The sequence below is a fragment of the Mauremys mutica genome, chromosome 1 (assembly GCF_020497125.1).
Source record: "Mauremys mutica isolate MM-2020 ecotype Southern chromosome 1, ASM2049712v1, whole genome shotgun sequence".
Lineage (NCBI taxonomy): Eukaryota > Metazoa > Chordata > Testudines > Geoemydidae > Mauremys > Mauremys mutica.
In genome coordinates, this window is record NC_059072.1 from 77,378,625 (window position 1) to 77,397,748 (window position 19,124).

The window sequence follows — 19,124 nt, forward strand, 5'->3', positions numbered from 1 at the left end:
AAACACAAGGGCCTGATCTGAAGCCCACTGAAGTCAATGGGAGTCTTTTCATTGACTCCAGCGGGCTTTGGATAAGACCCAATACAAATTAATGTATGGAACACAAAATGAAGTGAAGGTAAAATGATAACTAGTCAAAATTGTTTATTTACATATATTTAACAAGTGATGAATGTAAATGCCTCCAGCTATTTTGCCAGCAAACGTTCTCTTAAAAATTACTTGTTTGTTCAGTTGTATACTAATCCACTGTCCACTCATTTCAGAGCAATGTTTTTCGGTTTAGAGAAAAGAAGCTATTACAGAATCCAATGCTGTTGTAAAATCTATTCGTATTGTCATATAATAGGATCTTTTATATATCATTAGCAATATCAGTATAAAGAGTTATAACTAACCCTGGAAAGATTGCAAATTATTGTTTATGTGTAGGGTCTGACTTTGAGAAAGAGCACAAAGATAACAGCTGAAGGCCCACAGAATAGTTTTGCAATGAATAAATACCTGACTGTGCAGCTCTTACTTATGTAATTAGACCCATTGAGATTAATATTTGCTACAGCACCTTGAAGAATACAAAACGCTATACAAGTGCCAGGTATTATTTAGTAGGGATCGCTGGCTTTATCTCCCGAAGCTCCAATCAGTCATCTTCCTCTAGCTCTCCATTCTTTCGTTGTCCCCACTCTTGGCTGTTTAAAAAAAACACTTTAAAATAATATTCCTGCTTGGCCTCCTGTGGCCAGAAGGAAACAAGCAGCTACAAACACATATACCAATGAGGAGGAGGAGGAGAAGAGAAATCAGAAGAAAAAAATATAAATAAACAGAAGAAACATAAGCTGGGATTTCAGTTACCCATTCATTTCAGCGGGAGACTGCAGTGCGGAATTTCTGGGAATAAGTGGTGCTATATAAGTAAGGAATACTCTCTCAATTCAAAATGATGTTGCTGATTCTGTAAGTTCCTGTTGTGCCCCTGGATCTAGATGGGACTGGGAACACTGGAGATGGTTCTCTCTTTAGTAGAGCGCTTCGCTCAAAGAAAAGTTTGTCCAGGTTTCTATTTTGATAGTGTGAAATTAAGAGACAGATTAAATTAAAATTACAGACCTTATTGACACCAAAATAACTAAATTGGTTTTAATTGACATCTTTTGTTATTTCAGTGCTAGTCTGTGTATGGACGCTAATTTTGTATAACTAAGACACTCTTAATGCAAAATAAGTGCATCCATGCACAACTTTCACTAAAGTATCTAACTGTGAATTACAACCAAAACAGTTATTTCAGGGTCAATTTGTGTGTAGACAATTCCTAGTTCTGCAGTGTCTGCCCTGCAGCTGGCTCCTCTTTCTTTTTCTTCCCCACAGGTTGTTTCTACATTCAACTCCAGGAAGGACTGGGATAAAATTGGGGTACTTTTCTTACTAGGCGAACTCCTCCATTGACTACCCAGACTGCCTCTGGCATAGATCACACAATCCCAAGGCCCAGTCTTTCAGTCATGATTAATGTGTAAACCAGTGGTAGTTTTCTGTGTGTAAAGCCTGCAGCATAGGTCTAGAGTAGATATAGAAAAGAACAGGTTTCACTATACTCCTATGCTAATCTGGCTCAATTCTGTGTTCAAGGGACAATCTTTAGGTATAATAAGGTTGTTTAATCTCCCTATCCATTCAGTCTTTAGCCTCTCTGCTAAGACTGTCAGTAGCAGTAATAATAATAATAATGCCTAATTCTTATATAGTGCTTTTCATCGATAGATCTCAAAGTCCTTCACAAAGGTCAGTATCATTATTTCATTTTACAGATTTGGGGAAACTGAGGCACATAGTGGTGACATGTTTTGTGTGGTTATCTTTTAGCTTCCCTAAACTCCTGGGATTTTATAGTAGTTTGGTTAGTCTTTCCCTTCAGAGAGTAGTTGAATTTTTTTTAGCCCCTAAAGAGTAATCCTTTGCACCCCATAGATGGATCTTGTCAGTTATGGAGGTAGAGAATGGCTAGATAATCAGGGAGCCACAACTGGAACCCTTACAAATCCCCCTCTTTGCTCCATTGAATATAAACTCAGTGAAACAGAGAATCTGATCACGTAGAATTTTCTGGAAACCTGGAAAATCATCAAAAGACTGAGAGATTAATCCTACTCTGTGACATTGTGTAACTGTGTAGACATTTTGAAGTCTGAGATATGGTTATCATTCTTCCCATCAGGTTAATCACAGACTGTTGGAACACCACTTGTTGTCGACACAGTTTGCAAACTCTAAAAATTATTAAATTCATATTTATTTGCAAAAAAAATTAACACTTTTTTTCAAAAAAATATAATCAGTTACAATCAGAAATACAAAGTAAATGTGTGGACATTTGAAGCTGAAGTTTGGGGACTTTGGGGCAAGAACAGTTCATGCCGTAGTATAACATAGTTCCCTTCTGTCCAAATAGAAACATATATCTCAATAATTTTGTAAAACGTTAACAGTTATCTTGCAACAAATTGGAAAAAAATCTTACATTACCATTTCAGAATAATATTTCATAGTACGGTCCCTTCCAATGAATTATGTACAAAAAGGTGTGAGATGGGGAAAGGAAAAACATAATTAGCGTCCCCACCTTCACCCATTCGTATTGCTACAGCTTATAAGAGAAATGCTGGAGAAAGACTGTCACACACATACAATAGCACCAGCTTTTTTTTTCTCAGTCTAAACATGTAACAATTACTTCCTCTTTTTCACAAATAAACAAACCATGTTCCATATTCTTAATTCTTGGTGCCTTTTTTTCTTAGCAACTGTGTTTTCCAACTTCAGAATCTCTCCTTCAGTTGAGAAAGAAACTTCTTAGTATTATTGTTTTATTACACTTAATTTGAAACTTCACCAAAGAAATTATTGAATTTACCACTCTGCTGTTGTCAGCTTCGGGTATCTTCTGTGAGTTCTTTGTCTCCAGTTAAAGAATACCCTGAAAGTTTACAATAAACTTCATTAATTATTATATACCTTAACTCCAACTCTTTGCTCCCTAATAAAGGTCCTGTGTGTACTAGTGACATTTTCTAAAAATTTGTTACCATTGATAAGGTAACAAAATCACCCAATGTTGAGAGCCCTAGTGTAGATGGGGCAACAGCTGCCACAGGCATTTTTGACAAAATATTAATTAGGTCTACTGTGAGTCATCAGAAAAGAATTGTGAGGAAAAATTAAATAAGAAAAATATGTATTGTTTGATTAAGCCACAACTAAAAATCAGGGATATGTAAAAAATATTTGAAAGGTCAAAATATCAAGAAGCAAGAAGTGTTATTTTGTGTGGTGCATGACAGTATAACTAGGAGTATAATGGGATAAAATTAAAAGGGGTGATAGAGACTGAATATCAGGGGAAGTATCCTGACTGTGAGATACTGCTAGACTGTAGAATAAGCTCCAAAAGAAGTAGCGAGGGTGCCATTGCTTGGGACTTAAAACTAAATTAGACAACACAAATATAACAGTGCACAATCCTGTTTTGGCTGAGGTGATATAATAGGCCTTTTTCATTTCTAATCTCTGTGATTATATGAACGGCTTTAATGCAGCTAATTAAAATTGTAGAAAATAATGTATGAACTACCCAAAAAGGGTAAATTAGAACAGGTTCTATTGATAACTGGCAGAAAGTCAATTGTAAAATTTTGTTATGCTTGCTTAGCTTAATTGCTTGGTAATAGACACCTTAGATAACTGTGTTATCTTCACTGTTTTCCTCTCTGAGGATTTGCTACACAATATGATATGTGTTACACAGAATATGAGAGGATTTTACATGCATAATGAGAGGGAGGAAGACATTTCTATCAGTTGAAGGTTGATTTTCTTAAAATAAAAATTACATCTATGACACGCTCTATATATTACTCTCTTGTCTATTAAACTACCCATCTTGTCTCACACTGCTTGTTTGTAGAAACCAGTAGTTGCATTATTTGTGTAGATGTTACTGAATACTGAATAATTTTGTAAGATTTAAAAGTTTTGCGGGGTATAGTATCTTTATATATGCTTTTTGTCCCAGTTCTGTTTTCATCAGCACTAATGACAAAACTTCCTTTGACTTCAGTTAGAGCAAATCTGACCCGTTGTATTTGTACTGATGTATCAAAACAATAACCAATTAAATAGATGAAACCACCAAGCTTGTTCTTTGTGTGGTTACGAAACATCTTTAATTATAAGAGTGACTTGTTTCTCTAATGTATCTTGTGCATATTCTTTAAAATAATTTCAAAATGGGCAAGGAAACTTGTTTGGAAACTGCATTGCCTATGTCTAATAATTTTGCAGTTTATTTTCCAAAATACTGTCCTATATTTACAAAATTACTGCTACAAGCTTCTTTTAAACCTTTAAATTACTTTGAAGAAAAAGCACAAAGACAAAAGACATAAGCTATGCAAAGATATAAACTACCAAATTAGACATGTTGATGAAAGAATTTTTACTTTTATTGTATTAAAAATAATCTAATTTGGCTGAACTGATGACATATTTTCATGCCACTTGTTTGATTGTATAGCAAAGGACATATCTGCTTCAGAAAGAACACACCTGGGTCCATTTCGTAAAGAGCGGATATCGTTTCGAGACCATCCAGTCCGGCTTAGTGGGGGATGGGGAAGTGGCAAGAAGAAGGCAAAATCTTTGATGAATTAGTTGAAACTTCAACATGCAAAATGTATGGAGAGCTGTTTCTTTTCAAGAGGTCTGTGATTATCAATTATTTCAGAATTCTACATATATATTACCAATTAAATACAAAGTTTCAGAGAACTGTGTTAGATTTATTTTACCATACACGTTTTGCAGGTTTTTTGTTTTGTTTTTGTTTTCTGGTGATGATATTCTATACATATCATATTTTGTATTTGCAGTTGCTTCTGTGTTCATGTGGTATGGAATACAGAATCCATTAACTTCTGTTACTATAATGTGATTTGTGGGTTTACTCATAACAACTAGTTTAGATGTATAAATGCAATAATGGGTCATTGAGGATGTAGGTTAGAAACTGAAGTACTGATTTCTTATAATACAATAATGATATATATCATGTTTATACTTATGAACTGTGTTGTGAACTCTAATGGCCAAGAATGGTACCCTGAGAAAAGTCTACATGTATTGAAGAAGCAATGGAAATTCTCAGCACGTAAGAAGCTTATAAAATGCTAGTATCTGTTTCTAGTAAGATGAGAGGTGCATATGAATTCTAATGCTAAATTATGTTAGAACTGTTCTGTTGTGATGCTATGGCAAGCTGCTAATGTTTTATATTTTTAAGGACTTCTAACATTTTTTCCAGTGAAAAATTGAATTTACCATCCTGAAATTTTCTCCCATGGTAGTGTAGCATTACATCTTTAGGTCAACGATAGGCAGTCTCTATTTGTCCAAGTAATTAGTCTCATTCAAACTAAAGTGTGCATGCGTAAAAGTTTTGTGATAGAGCTTTAATGAAGGAAGCCTGAGAAATACTATGTTTACCTTTAGCATGCTTGAAGTGGGTGCATAACTCTCATTGTTTTTAATAATCACTATGTTCATCCATAGACAGGGCAGAGAAGGTCATTTGATTTGTATTCCTATCTTTTAAATGGTTTCTGTTTAGAAGGTGGAAATTGCTAATTGGATATAGAGAAGCAAGTCTTCGGTAATTCCTCATCTGTTTGCTTTTGTCTCATCCTTTCTTGTGAAGCCTTAAACCACTACAAACTGAGACTGAAGTGGGAAGGCTAATGAGGCTTGAGATGTCAGTCAATAAAGAAAACATAAATTCTTATGTTGTCGTCATTTTTGGCAAATGGTGTAAATTCCATATGATGTTGTTTTGTTAAGTGTCCATCATATTCTTTTAAAATCCACAAGTTAATATGGATTGAAAGTGTTTAACTTTATTGTCTTTTACTCTGAACAATCCAAAGGAAAGCTACATTAATACTGATGTTTAAGGACTTTTACTATTCATATGCAAAGTCATGAAGCTGATCTCTGCCTATTTAAGTGCCTCATTATTTAAAAGGAACAAAAACATTCACTAATTTCTTACAATTTAAATTTTGAAAAAGATAAATTGCTGCTTACTCCATTGGGCCTGCTGTTGATAGCAAAGGCCAGTGTGACAGAATGCTGGAAAGTGACTGAGGAGCCTGCACTTTGATCACTTAGGCACCAGTCAGTTCCCCTGGAAAAGGCTGATTGGGGAATACACTGCTAATTTGTTGATCAGGGTGGGAGGGCTGATTAACCTATTAGCTGTGAGCTGAGGAGTATAAAAGAAAACACAAGAAGGAAGGGAGGGGAGAACCTGGGTTAGCTGATCCCAAGTATGCACTGAGATCTCAAGGAAGGGAGACTCTATTTGTCTCTGGCTGCCCCATACTATATTGCTGATGGGAATTATAAATAAATTCACACCAGATTGCTACTTACTTGACCAAATCTGAGAGGTTTCTGGGGCATCCAAGGGTGGGGATGGAGCACACCACATTACACTGGTTACCTTATTCAGGATGAATAGAAATGTATCAATAGAACTGTCTGTGGAGTACGCTTCTATCCATCATAAACAAGAATATAAAATGCGCATAAGCAGTGTGTTACAGCATCCAGTTCTTTAGATGTGTGCACAAATTGGTACTTACCTGATCAAATACCTGTTTTAGATACTGAATGCAAATTTGAAGATCCAGATGCACCACTAGATGCCACATAGATGCCCAGATTTGAAAATTATGACTACTGTTATATTATCAAGGATGGCACCTCTGCAGGAACAACCTTCTTCCATCACTTAAATAACATGGTTTTCAATATGTGCAGCTGTACAGTCACTAAGTAGATGTCTGACTATTTGTTTTATGTGTGTATCAGATGAAGCAGAGGTCTGAATGTAACATTTAGCAATTCAGATTCATTATGTGATTTGACACACACCCATGGGCAATCTGCACTCCACTGCACATGTGAGAGCAGCTACAAATGAAGGGGATTTGTATTTCCAAATTCATGAATTGTAAAAGGGAACTCTACCTAATTTCCTCAGGGCAGCACTGCAAATTTTCGAAAGGTAAGAACCCTCTCCAAGCATGAATAAAATGAGAACTGTTTATTCCAACTGATTTGGCATCATCATTTAAGGTGCATACTATGTGATGAGCAAAATGGTAGTTTTGTCTTAACTGCTCTACAACATAATCTGTAAGCAGGTATTCTGAAGTGAATTTTGTAGCAAACGTCTTTGTTATAGTATTATACTTATTCTGCTATTCCACAACTTAGCATTGTCATGGTGGTGTTTATATAGCATATCCACCCAAAAGTCAAGTATGGACTATGCCAAGATATGCTGCACCATTTCCTACATAATGTTGCAATGTCATTGACTATTATACATTGTATATCAGATTGCACAATTTTCTTTTTCAAAGAGCCCTATTATATGATCAGAACATCAAAGGGGCCCTGGGCCTGGTCAAATATGGACAAAGGAGTCTGATCCAGCTCCTGTTAAAATTAATAAAAAGACTGTCATTGATTTCAATTGGATTTGTTTTTGTGCAAACATTTTATAGTGGAAGGTACACAACTTTGTAATATCTGATATTGTGAATAATAAGTTATGGATGTCTACAGATGGCAGCATATTTATGAGATATGGCATCTTTTCCACTATCAATCGGGACCCTGTTCTTTACAACAATGGTTTTCAACCTGTGGTCCACAGACCCATGGGGTCCACAGACTATGTCTAAGATTTCCAAAGGGGTCTGCAACTCCATTTGAGGCTCATAAATGAAATAAAGGTTGAGAACCATAGCTTTACAACACAACGATGTCAGATGCTACTTCCTGTATACATTAGAAAATACTTCCTAGTTAGGAACATGGTCAGAATATTTTCAAGGAAAAATTTCCCCGGGAGCTAGTTCTATTTTCTGACATCAGAACAGGAATGTGTTGAATGAGGAAAAGCTGATATAGACTAACACTGACCCTGCAAACTGAAAACCCTTCTCCTCTCCCCATTAGTGGTTTAGCAAACCCACATCCACAAAAATCCAAGAGCATAGCTTGCTAGAAGTTCTACTGTCCATCTGGTGCCCCAGCACTGTCAACAACAATCCACCAACATTTCTGTCTAAGGCTTATTTTTCTTTGTACATCCTATAAATCAGGAAGAAAAAATTAATGGGAATATCCACTTAAAAATTCCTCTGGTAAGTGTATAGAATACATTCTCAGAAACCTAAAAGTGTGGTGATTCAAAATTATGTTGGTCGTTTCAATCCCAGAAATATACATAGGGAGATTTGTTAAAAACTGTGTCATTTACCAAATTGATTTGAAAGACTTTTGAAATTTTTACATGTATAAAAAAAATTTTTTTTTTAATAATTGGAGATATACCAATCTCCTAGATCTGGAAGGGACCTTGAAAGGTCATTGAGTCCATCCAGCCCCCTGCCTTCACTAGCAGGACCACTTTTTGCCCCAGATCCCTAAGTGGCCTCCTCAAGGATTGAACTCACAACCCTGGGTTTAGCAGGGCAATGCTCAAACCACTGAGCTATCTGCCCCCTCTCTGTAGTCTCCTCTGATCCAAATACTGAACTCTCTTTGCCTATCTAGCTTGCAGCTACTTGATTCCTTCAACACCATTGTATCTAAGCTCATAAAATGAGATTTTTTTAACTACTTGTTTATTTAGAAAGTTTTAACAGGTTTATAGCTATTTGAATACTGATAATCAAAACATCCTCAAATGGAGAGACTCTATCCAAAATTGAACATTATTACTCAGTTAGACTAAGATGTGTCAATGATGCTTAAATAATCTGTGCTTGAATGACTGAGTACCATAATTATATGCCTCTTGTTCACTATACAGTCCATTCTAACTGTATAGTAGACAGATATTAAACAGTAACCTTATTTTAACAAGAGACTATTCTTCAAAATGCTCTCTTCTTTTAACTGATCCCCATTTAACAAGGCGCTGCTGTATTTACAGAAAATATATTTTGGTTGATACAAAGAAAAAAATATTCTACAGATTTCTTTTCATGGAAGGTTAGTGCTGCATTTTACCTTAATGGAGCATCATAATTAATTTTTAACAGGCCTGTCCTTAAAGGTGGATCTACTGTATAATGCTATAATTTTCTAAGATGCTCCCACAACTAGGATCCAGACCAGTCCACAGACACACAGGAGCATAACTACCATTTGATTGCCTACTGCACAAATTACAGGCACTGCAAAGAATGTAGTTGATTAACAGCCCTTTGATTTCAGTGTCACAGCATAGTAAGAGAGTCATGGAAATGAGTATTTATGGAGATACATTCTTTCCTTGATGAATGCCAAAGTTACTCCTATTAGCAGTAATGGAAGCCAGGTTGTACTGGAAGGCGATACCTTAAAGTGACATTGTGTAATGAGAAAAATCCTTATGAAAACTAGTTTTTATTGGACGTCCCCAATAATACAGAAAAGAACTGAACCATATTATACACGATTAGGTTGCCAAATTTCCAATCTTAGATCAAAGCTGTTTGTACTAAACTGTACTAGCATAGAAGTCTTACACCAGCAATCTTTGTTGCTTGTTTTATTTTTTTACCTGCATAAGTGGAAAAAACAGATTATCTAATTTTAATCTTTTTAAAGACTTGTGAAAAATATTATCCTGGCTTGGCATGGGAGTTATAAACCTAGTAAGACAAGGAACCAGGTTCAGCACTGATTTACAGCCTCTGCTGGCCTAAAAATTCATAGTAGAACCCATGACACATAATTAACTAGAGTCTGTAGGATACGTTAGATGAGACTGGCAGGGGCGGCTCTAGGAATTTGGCCGCCCCAAGCACGCCGGCACGCTGACTGCGGAAGGTCCGCCGGAGCCACCTGGGCCCCAAGCGCGCACTTGGCGCGCTGGGGTCTGGAGCCGGCCCTGGAGACTGGGATACTCAAGGGAATTGGGCATTATTCCAGTCTAAAATAGAAAAGGAAAAATTGTCCCTTCTCACACAAAGTCAGAAAAAAATGGCCTTTTTGTGTGAAATTTAGGGAAAAGACCTTCAGCCCACCTGTAGATTAACACATCCTTCTATTCCAGCTCAAGGCTGCTGATACTATACCTTATAGGTGTGGTTCTTGTAGTAGTTCCTTGCCCTGTCCCCAACTGTCCTATCTACATGTTGTGCAGGGGGAAACTGATCACAATTTTTAGAGGCTCTGCCTACACCCTCGTCCCCCCCCAACTCACTCAGGCGACTTATGGTGGTGCAGAGGGCCATGTATATGCAGTTGGGAGACTTTAAATACAGAAAAGTTCCTGACATTTCAGCCAACCTTGCAACTGTCTTGGAATTGCCAGTAACTTAAACAGAGACACTATGTAATCGACCCTAATCCCTTGGACAAGCCTTCTTTGTGGGGATTTGAAACTGACACGAGTAAAATTGTGAAAAGGAAGCACGTATGGGTTACCTGTGTAACAACATACAAATAGATGCCTATTTATGGGCAAATGATTGGACAGGTACACTTTTTGATAGTCTAGCTAAATAATGTTAATAAGGCAGGTTAGCAAAATTCTGCCTGCCCCATGCTCCAGCTGATTAAATTATTTGTGTTTTCTTGGGATTTGGGGCTGATTGGTTGTTTTGGAACAGGAGAATTTTCATTTGGTTTTCAGTATTTCCTTTAAGCATCAACATTTACTTTCCTGCACCCACATACTAAAGAAGGCCAATAACCATTCATCAGATAGTTGCCAAGTGTCCTGGTGGCTGAAATGCAGTAGTCTCTTCAATCTTTAGGGGCAAGCAAGTACATATTGTGCCGTAGCTGATATTTGATTGCGGTAACTCATTATGTTGAACCTTAATACCTATAAGACCCACAACGCAGTTAGTTAAGACTTTAAATCAGGTCGTCTGGTATTTCTCTGTACAAACCAATTTTCGAGGGAAAGTTGTTGCTATGTAGCTAAGGCTTTGTAAATTAAATAAGCAATAAGAACTAAAGACGGTAACGCCTGTATTTTTGTATCGGTGTTAATTGTCTACTCGTGAGTCACGATTTTTAAGAGTATTAACAAAAAAAGGTTGATTCAAGTTGCTGTTAATGGAGATAAGCTATTTTCCGGCAGGATGACTGTAATAATACCTGTCATTTCAACAGGACAGGTGTTCTGCAAGAGATTAAAGAGTCTGCTCATTTGCAAAAACATAGGACTAACGTGAATTCTTTCTCTGCCCCGTGAAATGAGTTCTTTGTATTTCACCTAATTTAATTCAGTTCCTCAGCAATTTTCTTTTAAAAACAATTTTCTTAATGTGGGAAACGAAGAATGCCTGCCACAGAAAGCAAATACTATTAAGCAGATGATGGAAGTGGAGGCAATCCAAGAAAATTAAACAGGCTCAACTAAATAGTGATTTCTAAAGACTTCCCCCCCCCCCCTCGCAAATTGTTTCTTATTAAATTGGAACCTCTGTGAAGAACTGAACTGATGAAATTGAGTGAACTTTTTGCTGCTTAGGCGATGTTAGTTCACAGAAGCGCAGTACAGCGGCTCCTCTATTTTTAAAATGTCTCAGTTAGAAACTGAGAGATCAGGTAGCTTCCCTTCTTTAAAAATAGCAGTTTCATTCCTTATTTTGGGCCCATTCCCACTGACTTCCATTCATTTTTTGACTGAGAATAGACCCCTTAGGCAACAGTTGTTATGTGGGGATCCTACTCAGGTTGATTTCGTTTTCATTAATACTCATTTGCTTTGTTTCTGTTGCAGACCGTGCATCTTAAAGGCTGGTGGAATCCATTTAGTATATTGTATAGCGCGGCCCCATGAGGTGATTAAAGTCAGGCTCTTGATCCAGACAGCGTTGGTGTTGTATCTGTATGTTGTATCTGTATGTGGCTACCAAGCATGCGATCAATCTGGTTCTATCCTATGCCCAGGGTACGCTATCCTGATCGCTTCAGATATAGGTCTACAGGGCGCCCTGTGATCAAAAAAACAAATCAAGGCGTCGAGATCCACCTTCCCTTGGTTATTTGATCGCACCAACGATTTACGGGCACTAATGCAGAGATACACGCGGCTTATGTTTGAGCGTGACGTATCCTACTTTGCGCCATTTGCCTGCATCCCCCTGATAGGCACATGCCTCGCCAAAGGGCTCGGGCACGTCCTGCCGCGGTGGCAAGTGGAGGTCGGAGTTTTGTGTAGACAAGTTACTTGCACCCCCTTCGGATAGTTTAGGCCATTTGTAATGCCCTGGGTTCATTTTGATTGCACAATTTCGAAACAAAAAGAATACTGTCTCCAGCCATGGACGGTGAGATGGGGCTTTATTTGCCAATATCAATATTTCCGTGGAAAGCTTAAAATATGTTGTTTTTCCAAGAGTTAGAGTTTAAAGGGAAAAGAAAAGCCCCGTGGATGAAATATCAGCAGCACATCGGTTACCCACTAAGCCTTTTTTGGTATTCACCTAGGTGCTCATGGTAAGAAAAGCCGAGCGAGAACCTTTAGTTAGCTGGGAATAAATGCTCCATTAAGCACTCAAAACGGCTCGAGAGCTACAAAACGGTTCTCACCGAAGGGCAAAATAATGCTGAGACTCTCCAGATCCAAACCCTGAAAGAGTAGAATAAAATCGCTTTGTGGCTTTCGGCCTGGGCGCCGCATGAGTAATGGTGGAGCTGAATTACACATTTCTGAATCTGAGCTAACATTTATGTTGCGTGGCGAAAAGCAGCGGCCTTTCAGCTGATCTAAGCTTGAAAACTAGCAGTCCCTGTCAATGTGGGTCTAAATCGACTCAATGTAGCCGTTTGTTAACGCAGGCTACATAAATAGCGACCTTTTTTTAGCCCTCGTGCGATCTGTAACTGACTTTCTTTAGCTCCGTGCTGCAAACCAAGAATTTCGACCAATATTTCATGTTGTTGGTTTTTTTTTTAAATCGTGAGATGACAACTCAGCCCTACACCCACCCACCCCAGCCTCCGCGATGCTTTCTGTGTCCTGGCGTCGCTGCAGTAATGTAGCCGGCATATATTTAGAATTGTCCTAATAGTAATCATGAGGCCCGCAAGGTAAGAGTGTATGACCATTACGGGGTCTTTTTAGGTGTGCGAAGTCTTGAATGTTTTAGAGTCCAAGTCGGGGCTAGGCTGATTCACTTTGGGGTGATTCTACATAGGTTGTTTTTTTTTAATAATTTAGTTAGGAGCCTTCGAAAATTAACTCTCTCAATGAGCTCATTAAAAAAAATACACATCAGAAATTAATTCTGCTGGGAAAATGAGCAGCAAATGTTCAACTTTCACTTACTAGCGAGCTTGTTTAGTCATGTTTGGGCCTCTTTTTCTTAATGTGACTCTTTCTTTGATGTGGAAAACGGTATTTGTGTTTTTCTTTATATGTATCTCCTTGATTTATTAGACAGAATGGCTCAGGGGGTCAGCCCTCATTTCAAACAACGTTTTCAGCTGCTGCAGAGGAGACCCACCTCAGCTATCTCCCCTCTCATTTCGAACTGGTTTATCCTTGTAACGAGTGCGAATTGAATACGGTCCAGATGCTCCACCTCCTCTAGGGGCCCGATCCAACTCCCAGTGATGTGAACGGAACTCTTTTCTATTGACTGCAGACGGACAGTTAGAGCCGGCTTTAAAGTGGAGTACGGGACACGCTCGGGTCCTGGAAACCTGCATTCTTGAGTAGCTGGTCTCATCTTTATGACACCTATTGCTCAAATTTCAAACCCTTTACAGACTTGATAAAGAGCTAATATAACCTCCAGATAATAGGCAGATTGAAGTCTTGTTGGGTTTGTTTTTGCAACACACGTGAGTAGGCTTCATTATGATTAAACTAGATCCAGTTAAGAGCTCAGTCTGCTTTTGTGGAGCATCTCTGGTGAGATTCCCTATTGAGCTAAGATTAAATCCATACCACACACTACACTGTCTCAGACCATTTTGTTTTTAGCGGAACGTTAGGTGGTTTAAGAACAGTCATTACCTACTCCAAATGGAAATTCATCAAAGCTGGCGTAGCTTTGGAAACAATGTTGATGTTTCCTGCATGGGGAAAGCAAACGTTTACGTTCCCTACATGTGCTGTATTTTTCCTGAATATCTATTTGACGCAAATTAAACTGACAGGGATTTTCTTCTTTTTATCTGTGCAGGTGTCATCAGAGAAATCTGCTAAAACGCTAAGGTAGTGTCAAAGCATCAAACGGTTACTGCCATTTCGCCCTTGGCTGGATTGTAGATACGAACGGGAAGTACCTGCTCTTGCATTCCTTGGGTTTGGGCTGTGGGATCGGGGCCGGCGCAACTAGTAAATGATCCGTTTGTTTTAACTTACTGCAGATAGAGATGAAAGGGATTTATTAGAGCCAGTCAGTCTTTTTCTTCTGCCAGCACGGGATTAAATATTAAAATATCAGTAAAAAACGTGATGTATTGGTACGTTCTAACGAAGCCTATAGAGCCCAGATATTAGTACAATTTCTGAAACTATTTTTGATTCAACATTTTTTTTCTCCAAACTGTGAAATGCGAAGATCATCTGTCTATATTGAACCAAATTTGCATGCGTTAATGGGGCGCGACTAGGGGGGAACGTTTATTTGGTCCTTTGGAAAGAAAATTCATCAGTTTGGACATGACCTGTCTCTAGAACTCAATAGGGTTGAATCGGGTCCTTTAAGTATCCCGAGTGCTGCGGTTAAAACATATTCAGTATTTTAATGCATTGAACATGAAGTTTACCATATTAAGTAACTCGTTTTAAACGGCGTGTAAAAACATGTTAAAACGCTGGCATTGTGTGTTTATTATAATAATATTTGATTTGATATTTTTTCCCAAACAGAATGTTTTGGTAAAATGTAAATCGGATAATCCATATTCTACACCTATACAATTTGGCTTCTCACACTCCCTTGGATAATTTTTGGTGAATAGTTCTCACGTCATGTCATATTCCTGCAGGCTGCACTTTATTCGCCTCTCTTTGGCTCGCCCATCGCCAAAAAGAAGATCAAGTGAGTCATAACTAAGCTTGAGAAGATGATTCATAACACTGTAGGCTGGTGTATTTATTTCTTGAGGGGTTTAATGTCAGTGCAACTCTCGAGTTAGTCTGAGATAGTACAAATCTATACATTCAAGCATGAAAGCGTGGGTGGGGGAAGCCTCCACAAAGGAAACAGAGGGCACATAAAATATTGAACCATTTGGCCACTTGCCATTCTACATAGCATTCAATTACTTTCGTTATTTTCGTGGATTTTTTTTTCTTTCCCGGCGGTTGACATGTTCGGTCATATTCAAGTCTTTTTTTTCCCTCCCTGGCTTCCCTTACTGGTATACCTCAAATTCACTTTGTAAAATAACCGTGTAAACGCATCCATTTTACAACCCTTATAGCTTGCCAGTCCCTTATCAAGGGGTTGTGTTAACAGCCTGGGAAGAACGCCGCAGTGTAGAGACGCCAACCTCTGCAGTCAGAGATTTCTCTCCGCCGTTCAACCTAAGCGAATAATTTCTCTTTTTCCACAAATATATGTCGGGTTTGCAGCACAGGCAATAAAAGCAGCTTGTCCTTTGGAAGACATTAGCGGTGTAAAGTAGATCCCTACAGTCCAGGCCAAAACACCAACCCTATGCCTGACCCTAATGCTAGAAAAACATTGGCTGAAATAGAGGGTGGGGTTGGTCTTATTGGAAATGTACAAAGGAAATCCCTGAGTCTTACTGGTGTTTTAGCCCGCTCTCTTTGTTTAAACAAACTGAAGAACTAAGGGAATTCCCTGGAGAGTGGGACATTAATTGGGCCGTGAGCTGATGCCCATAAATATAGGGACAGGGCAAACTGCAGAGACAACGTGAGCAACTCGTCTGGGCTGTAGCTCCAGGCAGTTTGCCCAAATAATGATGGTTGGTTCAGTGGAGGCGTTTTTACGACACATCCAATTCCCTTTTTTCCCAAATAGGGTTTGTTTTTAAATGAGGGATCTGTTTGTGTTTGATGTTTGCTCGTAATTCACTCCTGGTGACTATCTTAGTTTAGCTTCCTGATCGCGCTCCTAGAGAGCGAACTGATACCGACGGGAAGGGGAGAGGTTGCGGAAGAAAGAAAAAGGAGCCAAGTTGTGTGCTGAACACGAAAGCCCTCAAAAAAGTTCTGAAGTTCCGAAACCTCAGGGCCGGGAGCCACTTGGCAGCGGATAATCCGGGGGTTATCTCGGGGGACCGCGTTTCCCTGGCGAGCTAGCGTTCGCTGCAAGGGCAAGCGCCTTCACACCACCTCTGGCCACGAAACGTCTCTTCATCACACGCAACACCCTTTCCCAGCAGGTTCAGGAGATCCTTCATCTCCTGAAACACAGCGGCACATCTGCGCGCTGCCCTGACTAGCGGGGCGGGCGGGCTGCTGCTCTCAAGGAATCTGCCCTGCAGAAAGATGCTTTTCAGAGAGAGAGCGAGCGCGCTCCCGGCGCTCTGTGATTTGCTTCCTTCTCTCCCGAGATCTTTAAAAGCCCTTTACATTTTTTTTTCTGCAACTGAAGGCAGCTTTGCACTTTCAAGTTCTGAAGAAGAATACATTTACGTATGTGGCGCCAATTTCCGTCCCCCCCCCCCCCCGCTAAATCCTTCCACCCCTTTGAAGTCATCAGAGTGGCAGGGATGTAAATGGGAGCAGAATTTGACCCGTAAGCACACAATGGGTGGTGATGGTGGGGGTGGGGGTAGTGGGACCTCCCTCCCCCCGGCCTGTCTGTAACTGATTCAGCCCGGTGCTATCGTAACCAACAGCCTCTCCATCAAGGTGCAGCTCTAGGCGGAAATGGGATGAGACGTGGGGTAGCCCCAGGCGCTCAGCCCCATCGCATGGGGGCTTTTCCTTTGAGCGAGAAGGAACCAAGTATCAAGGGCAAGTGAAAGTGACGGTCTCACTTCGGATTCTCTGCGGGCTGCAGCTCCCCTCCTGGTGTGCAGGAGTCACTCGGCGCTTGTTAGGAAGGCTCAGAGCTGTGACATTACCATGAACAGCCTTTCCAGCTTTAGAGACACCCCCCACCCCTTGCACCCAGAGAGCTCTTTCCTTGCCAGCCAAGTGCCGGTGAAGCGTTTATTACAGGAGTTTGCCACCAAGCGGGCCCTGAGTTTAAGCACAGAGCTTCGTGTCCCTCTCTAGCAGGGATCCCGTGCAACACACAGGGTGTTTCCTAGCGTCCCTGGGGAGAGTCCGGGCTTGATGTCTGCTCGGAATCGGTTTACAGGCAGATGCGCTGTTCCTTGTCCTCGGCTTCCCTGCAGTTTACTAGCTGCCTTTTAAGAGGGACATTTATTGGGATAAAAGTGCACTGCAGGCTGCAACAACCTTGCATGTGGCTTTCATTTAAAAGACACCGAGCAGTCTTTTCCCCAAGGCGTGCAGGGCTTTTAAGGCATATTTGTAAACAAGCTGACAAGGCTCTAGCACACACAGATACGGATGGCCTGGGATTATTGGTCTATTTTCTCGGGTCAGCGACAGGCGTAGAGCTGGATGGCGTAGGGGGGGGGAATGTAACGTTCCTCGCACAATTCGCTCAGGCGATTGAAAGTAGCGTAAGGAGGAGCAGGGAGAGGGATTGCTGTGTGCGTGCTAGCCTCCGCCTCTGGCCCTGCGGCTTGGCGGAGCGAGACGCAGCTCGGGCTGAGTCCGCAGCCACAGCAGATCTGGGCCTCCAAGGCGCTCCACCAAGAGTCCTGTTAAAACCACTGATCCAGCTACAGGCGCAAACCTAGTCCAGGAGTAGGGGGGGTCCCATCCTGCACCGGCCGCGGCGTCCCCCCCCCTTAGCAGGGCATAAAACCCTCTTCTTTAGAGTGGGTGTTTCTACTGAGGGTCCAGCTCCGCTCTCTCCTCTTGGCTGGCACGTTAACTAGACCCCAAACGGGGGTGGGGGGGATCTGACTCCAATACGCTACATTGTTAAACTGTGTGGCTTCGTCTAATGAGAGTCAGTTACCATCAGAGCTTTAGGAGATCTCCGCTAGAGCCCTATAAACATGGGCGAAAATGTAGCATAGACAATGTGTAATTCAGTGGCGCTACAATGGCTGTTAGATAGCGAGAATGCCAATGCAGAGTAAGCAGCACAGCCAAGCTAATAACCTAGGGCACAAGGAAACACTAAATAGTACTGTGCTTAGGAAGTGGCATTTATATTGACAAATTAGACGGGTCTTTTAGCCAGAATATGTGTTACACGAACACACACGCCTGTAGGGTTTTAGCTAGATACCCTAGACATGGACAAATATTTCTCCACATGAGACTAAATCGGCCTTGCCTACAATTCTGGTACCCTTCTGGCTTAAAAGCAAGCAGGGGTCTTCATTGTAATGTTTTTTTAAAAAAACTTCAATCTATTTAGATGAGAGAATAACAGAGAGGAAATGCTTTAAAATGAGGGTTTTTATCCTTTTTCTTTTAACTGCCACCCCCCCCACCCCAGCAAAGTGGGACAGTTAATAACAGGACAAGAAGAGGGGAAAGGATTGTTCGGAAGGAAGAAAATAATTCCTGCCGAATATTCAGGTCACTCAAGTAGCTTGATGTTGTTCACTTTAAGCCCTAGCTTGTCTATCTAGTTTATTACTAACAAGTCTACCAGCAGCCAAATCAATCCATTCACATACCTATACTTCAACAGCTCACAAAATCGTAATTTGTACAGCAGTTTTGGAGATGAAAGAGGGTCCATGCTTTAGTTTGACGGAGCTACATTTTCAAATAGCCTTAAAAAGAAGACAGGGAAAGCTGACTAGTCCTCACCTCTGGTGTTAATAAGTTACACCTCTGGTGTGGGTACTTTTAATACTAATGTGAAAATTAGGGACTTTTTTTTCTTGTTCTGTTTCCGCAGTTTTTTAGTGATCGACTCTATAAGATGTACTATTAGTAAATATAGCTCACATAGTGTCATGTGTTTTAAAAGGTCCGCATCGATCTCAATGGAAAATTGGGCTTAAAACTG

The 19,124-nt window shown here is 40.1% G+C and overlaps 1 protein-coding gene across 4 annotated transcripts in view; it reads left to right on the top strand.

Annotated features, from left to right (window-relative positions):
- The window catches only part of LRRIQ1 (leucine rich repeats and IQ motif containing 1), a 165,157-nt gene extending 158,135 nt beyond the window's left edge, over window positions 1-7,022 (top strand). Inside the window, exons 27-28 of one of the 4 annotated variants that reach the window (XM_044980054.1) lie at window positions 4,577-4,762; window positions 6,931-7,022. In XM_044980054.1, coding sequence (XP_044835989.1) covers window positions 4,577-4,713 — 137 coding nt within the window. In that variant the 3' untranslated portion in view covers window positions 4,714-4,762; window positions 6,931-7,022. Of the gene's footprint in view, window positions 1-4,576; window positions 5,808-6,722; window positions 6,851-6,930 lie in introns of those variants that run through there. The other 3 variants (XM_044980049.1, XM_044980039.1, XM_044980060.1) reach the window with 3 other exon arrangements.
- The last annotated feature ends 12,102 nt before the right edge of the window (window positions 7,023-19,124 follow it).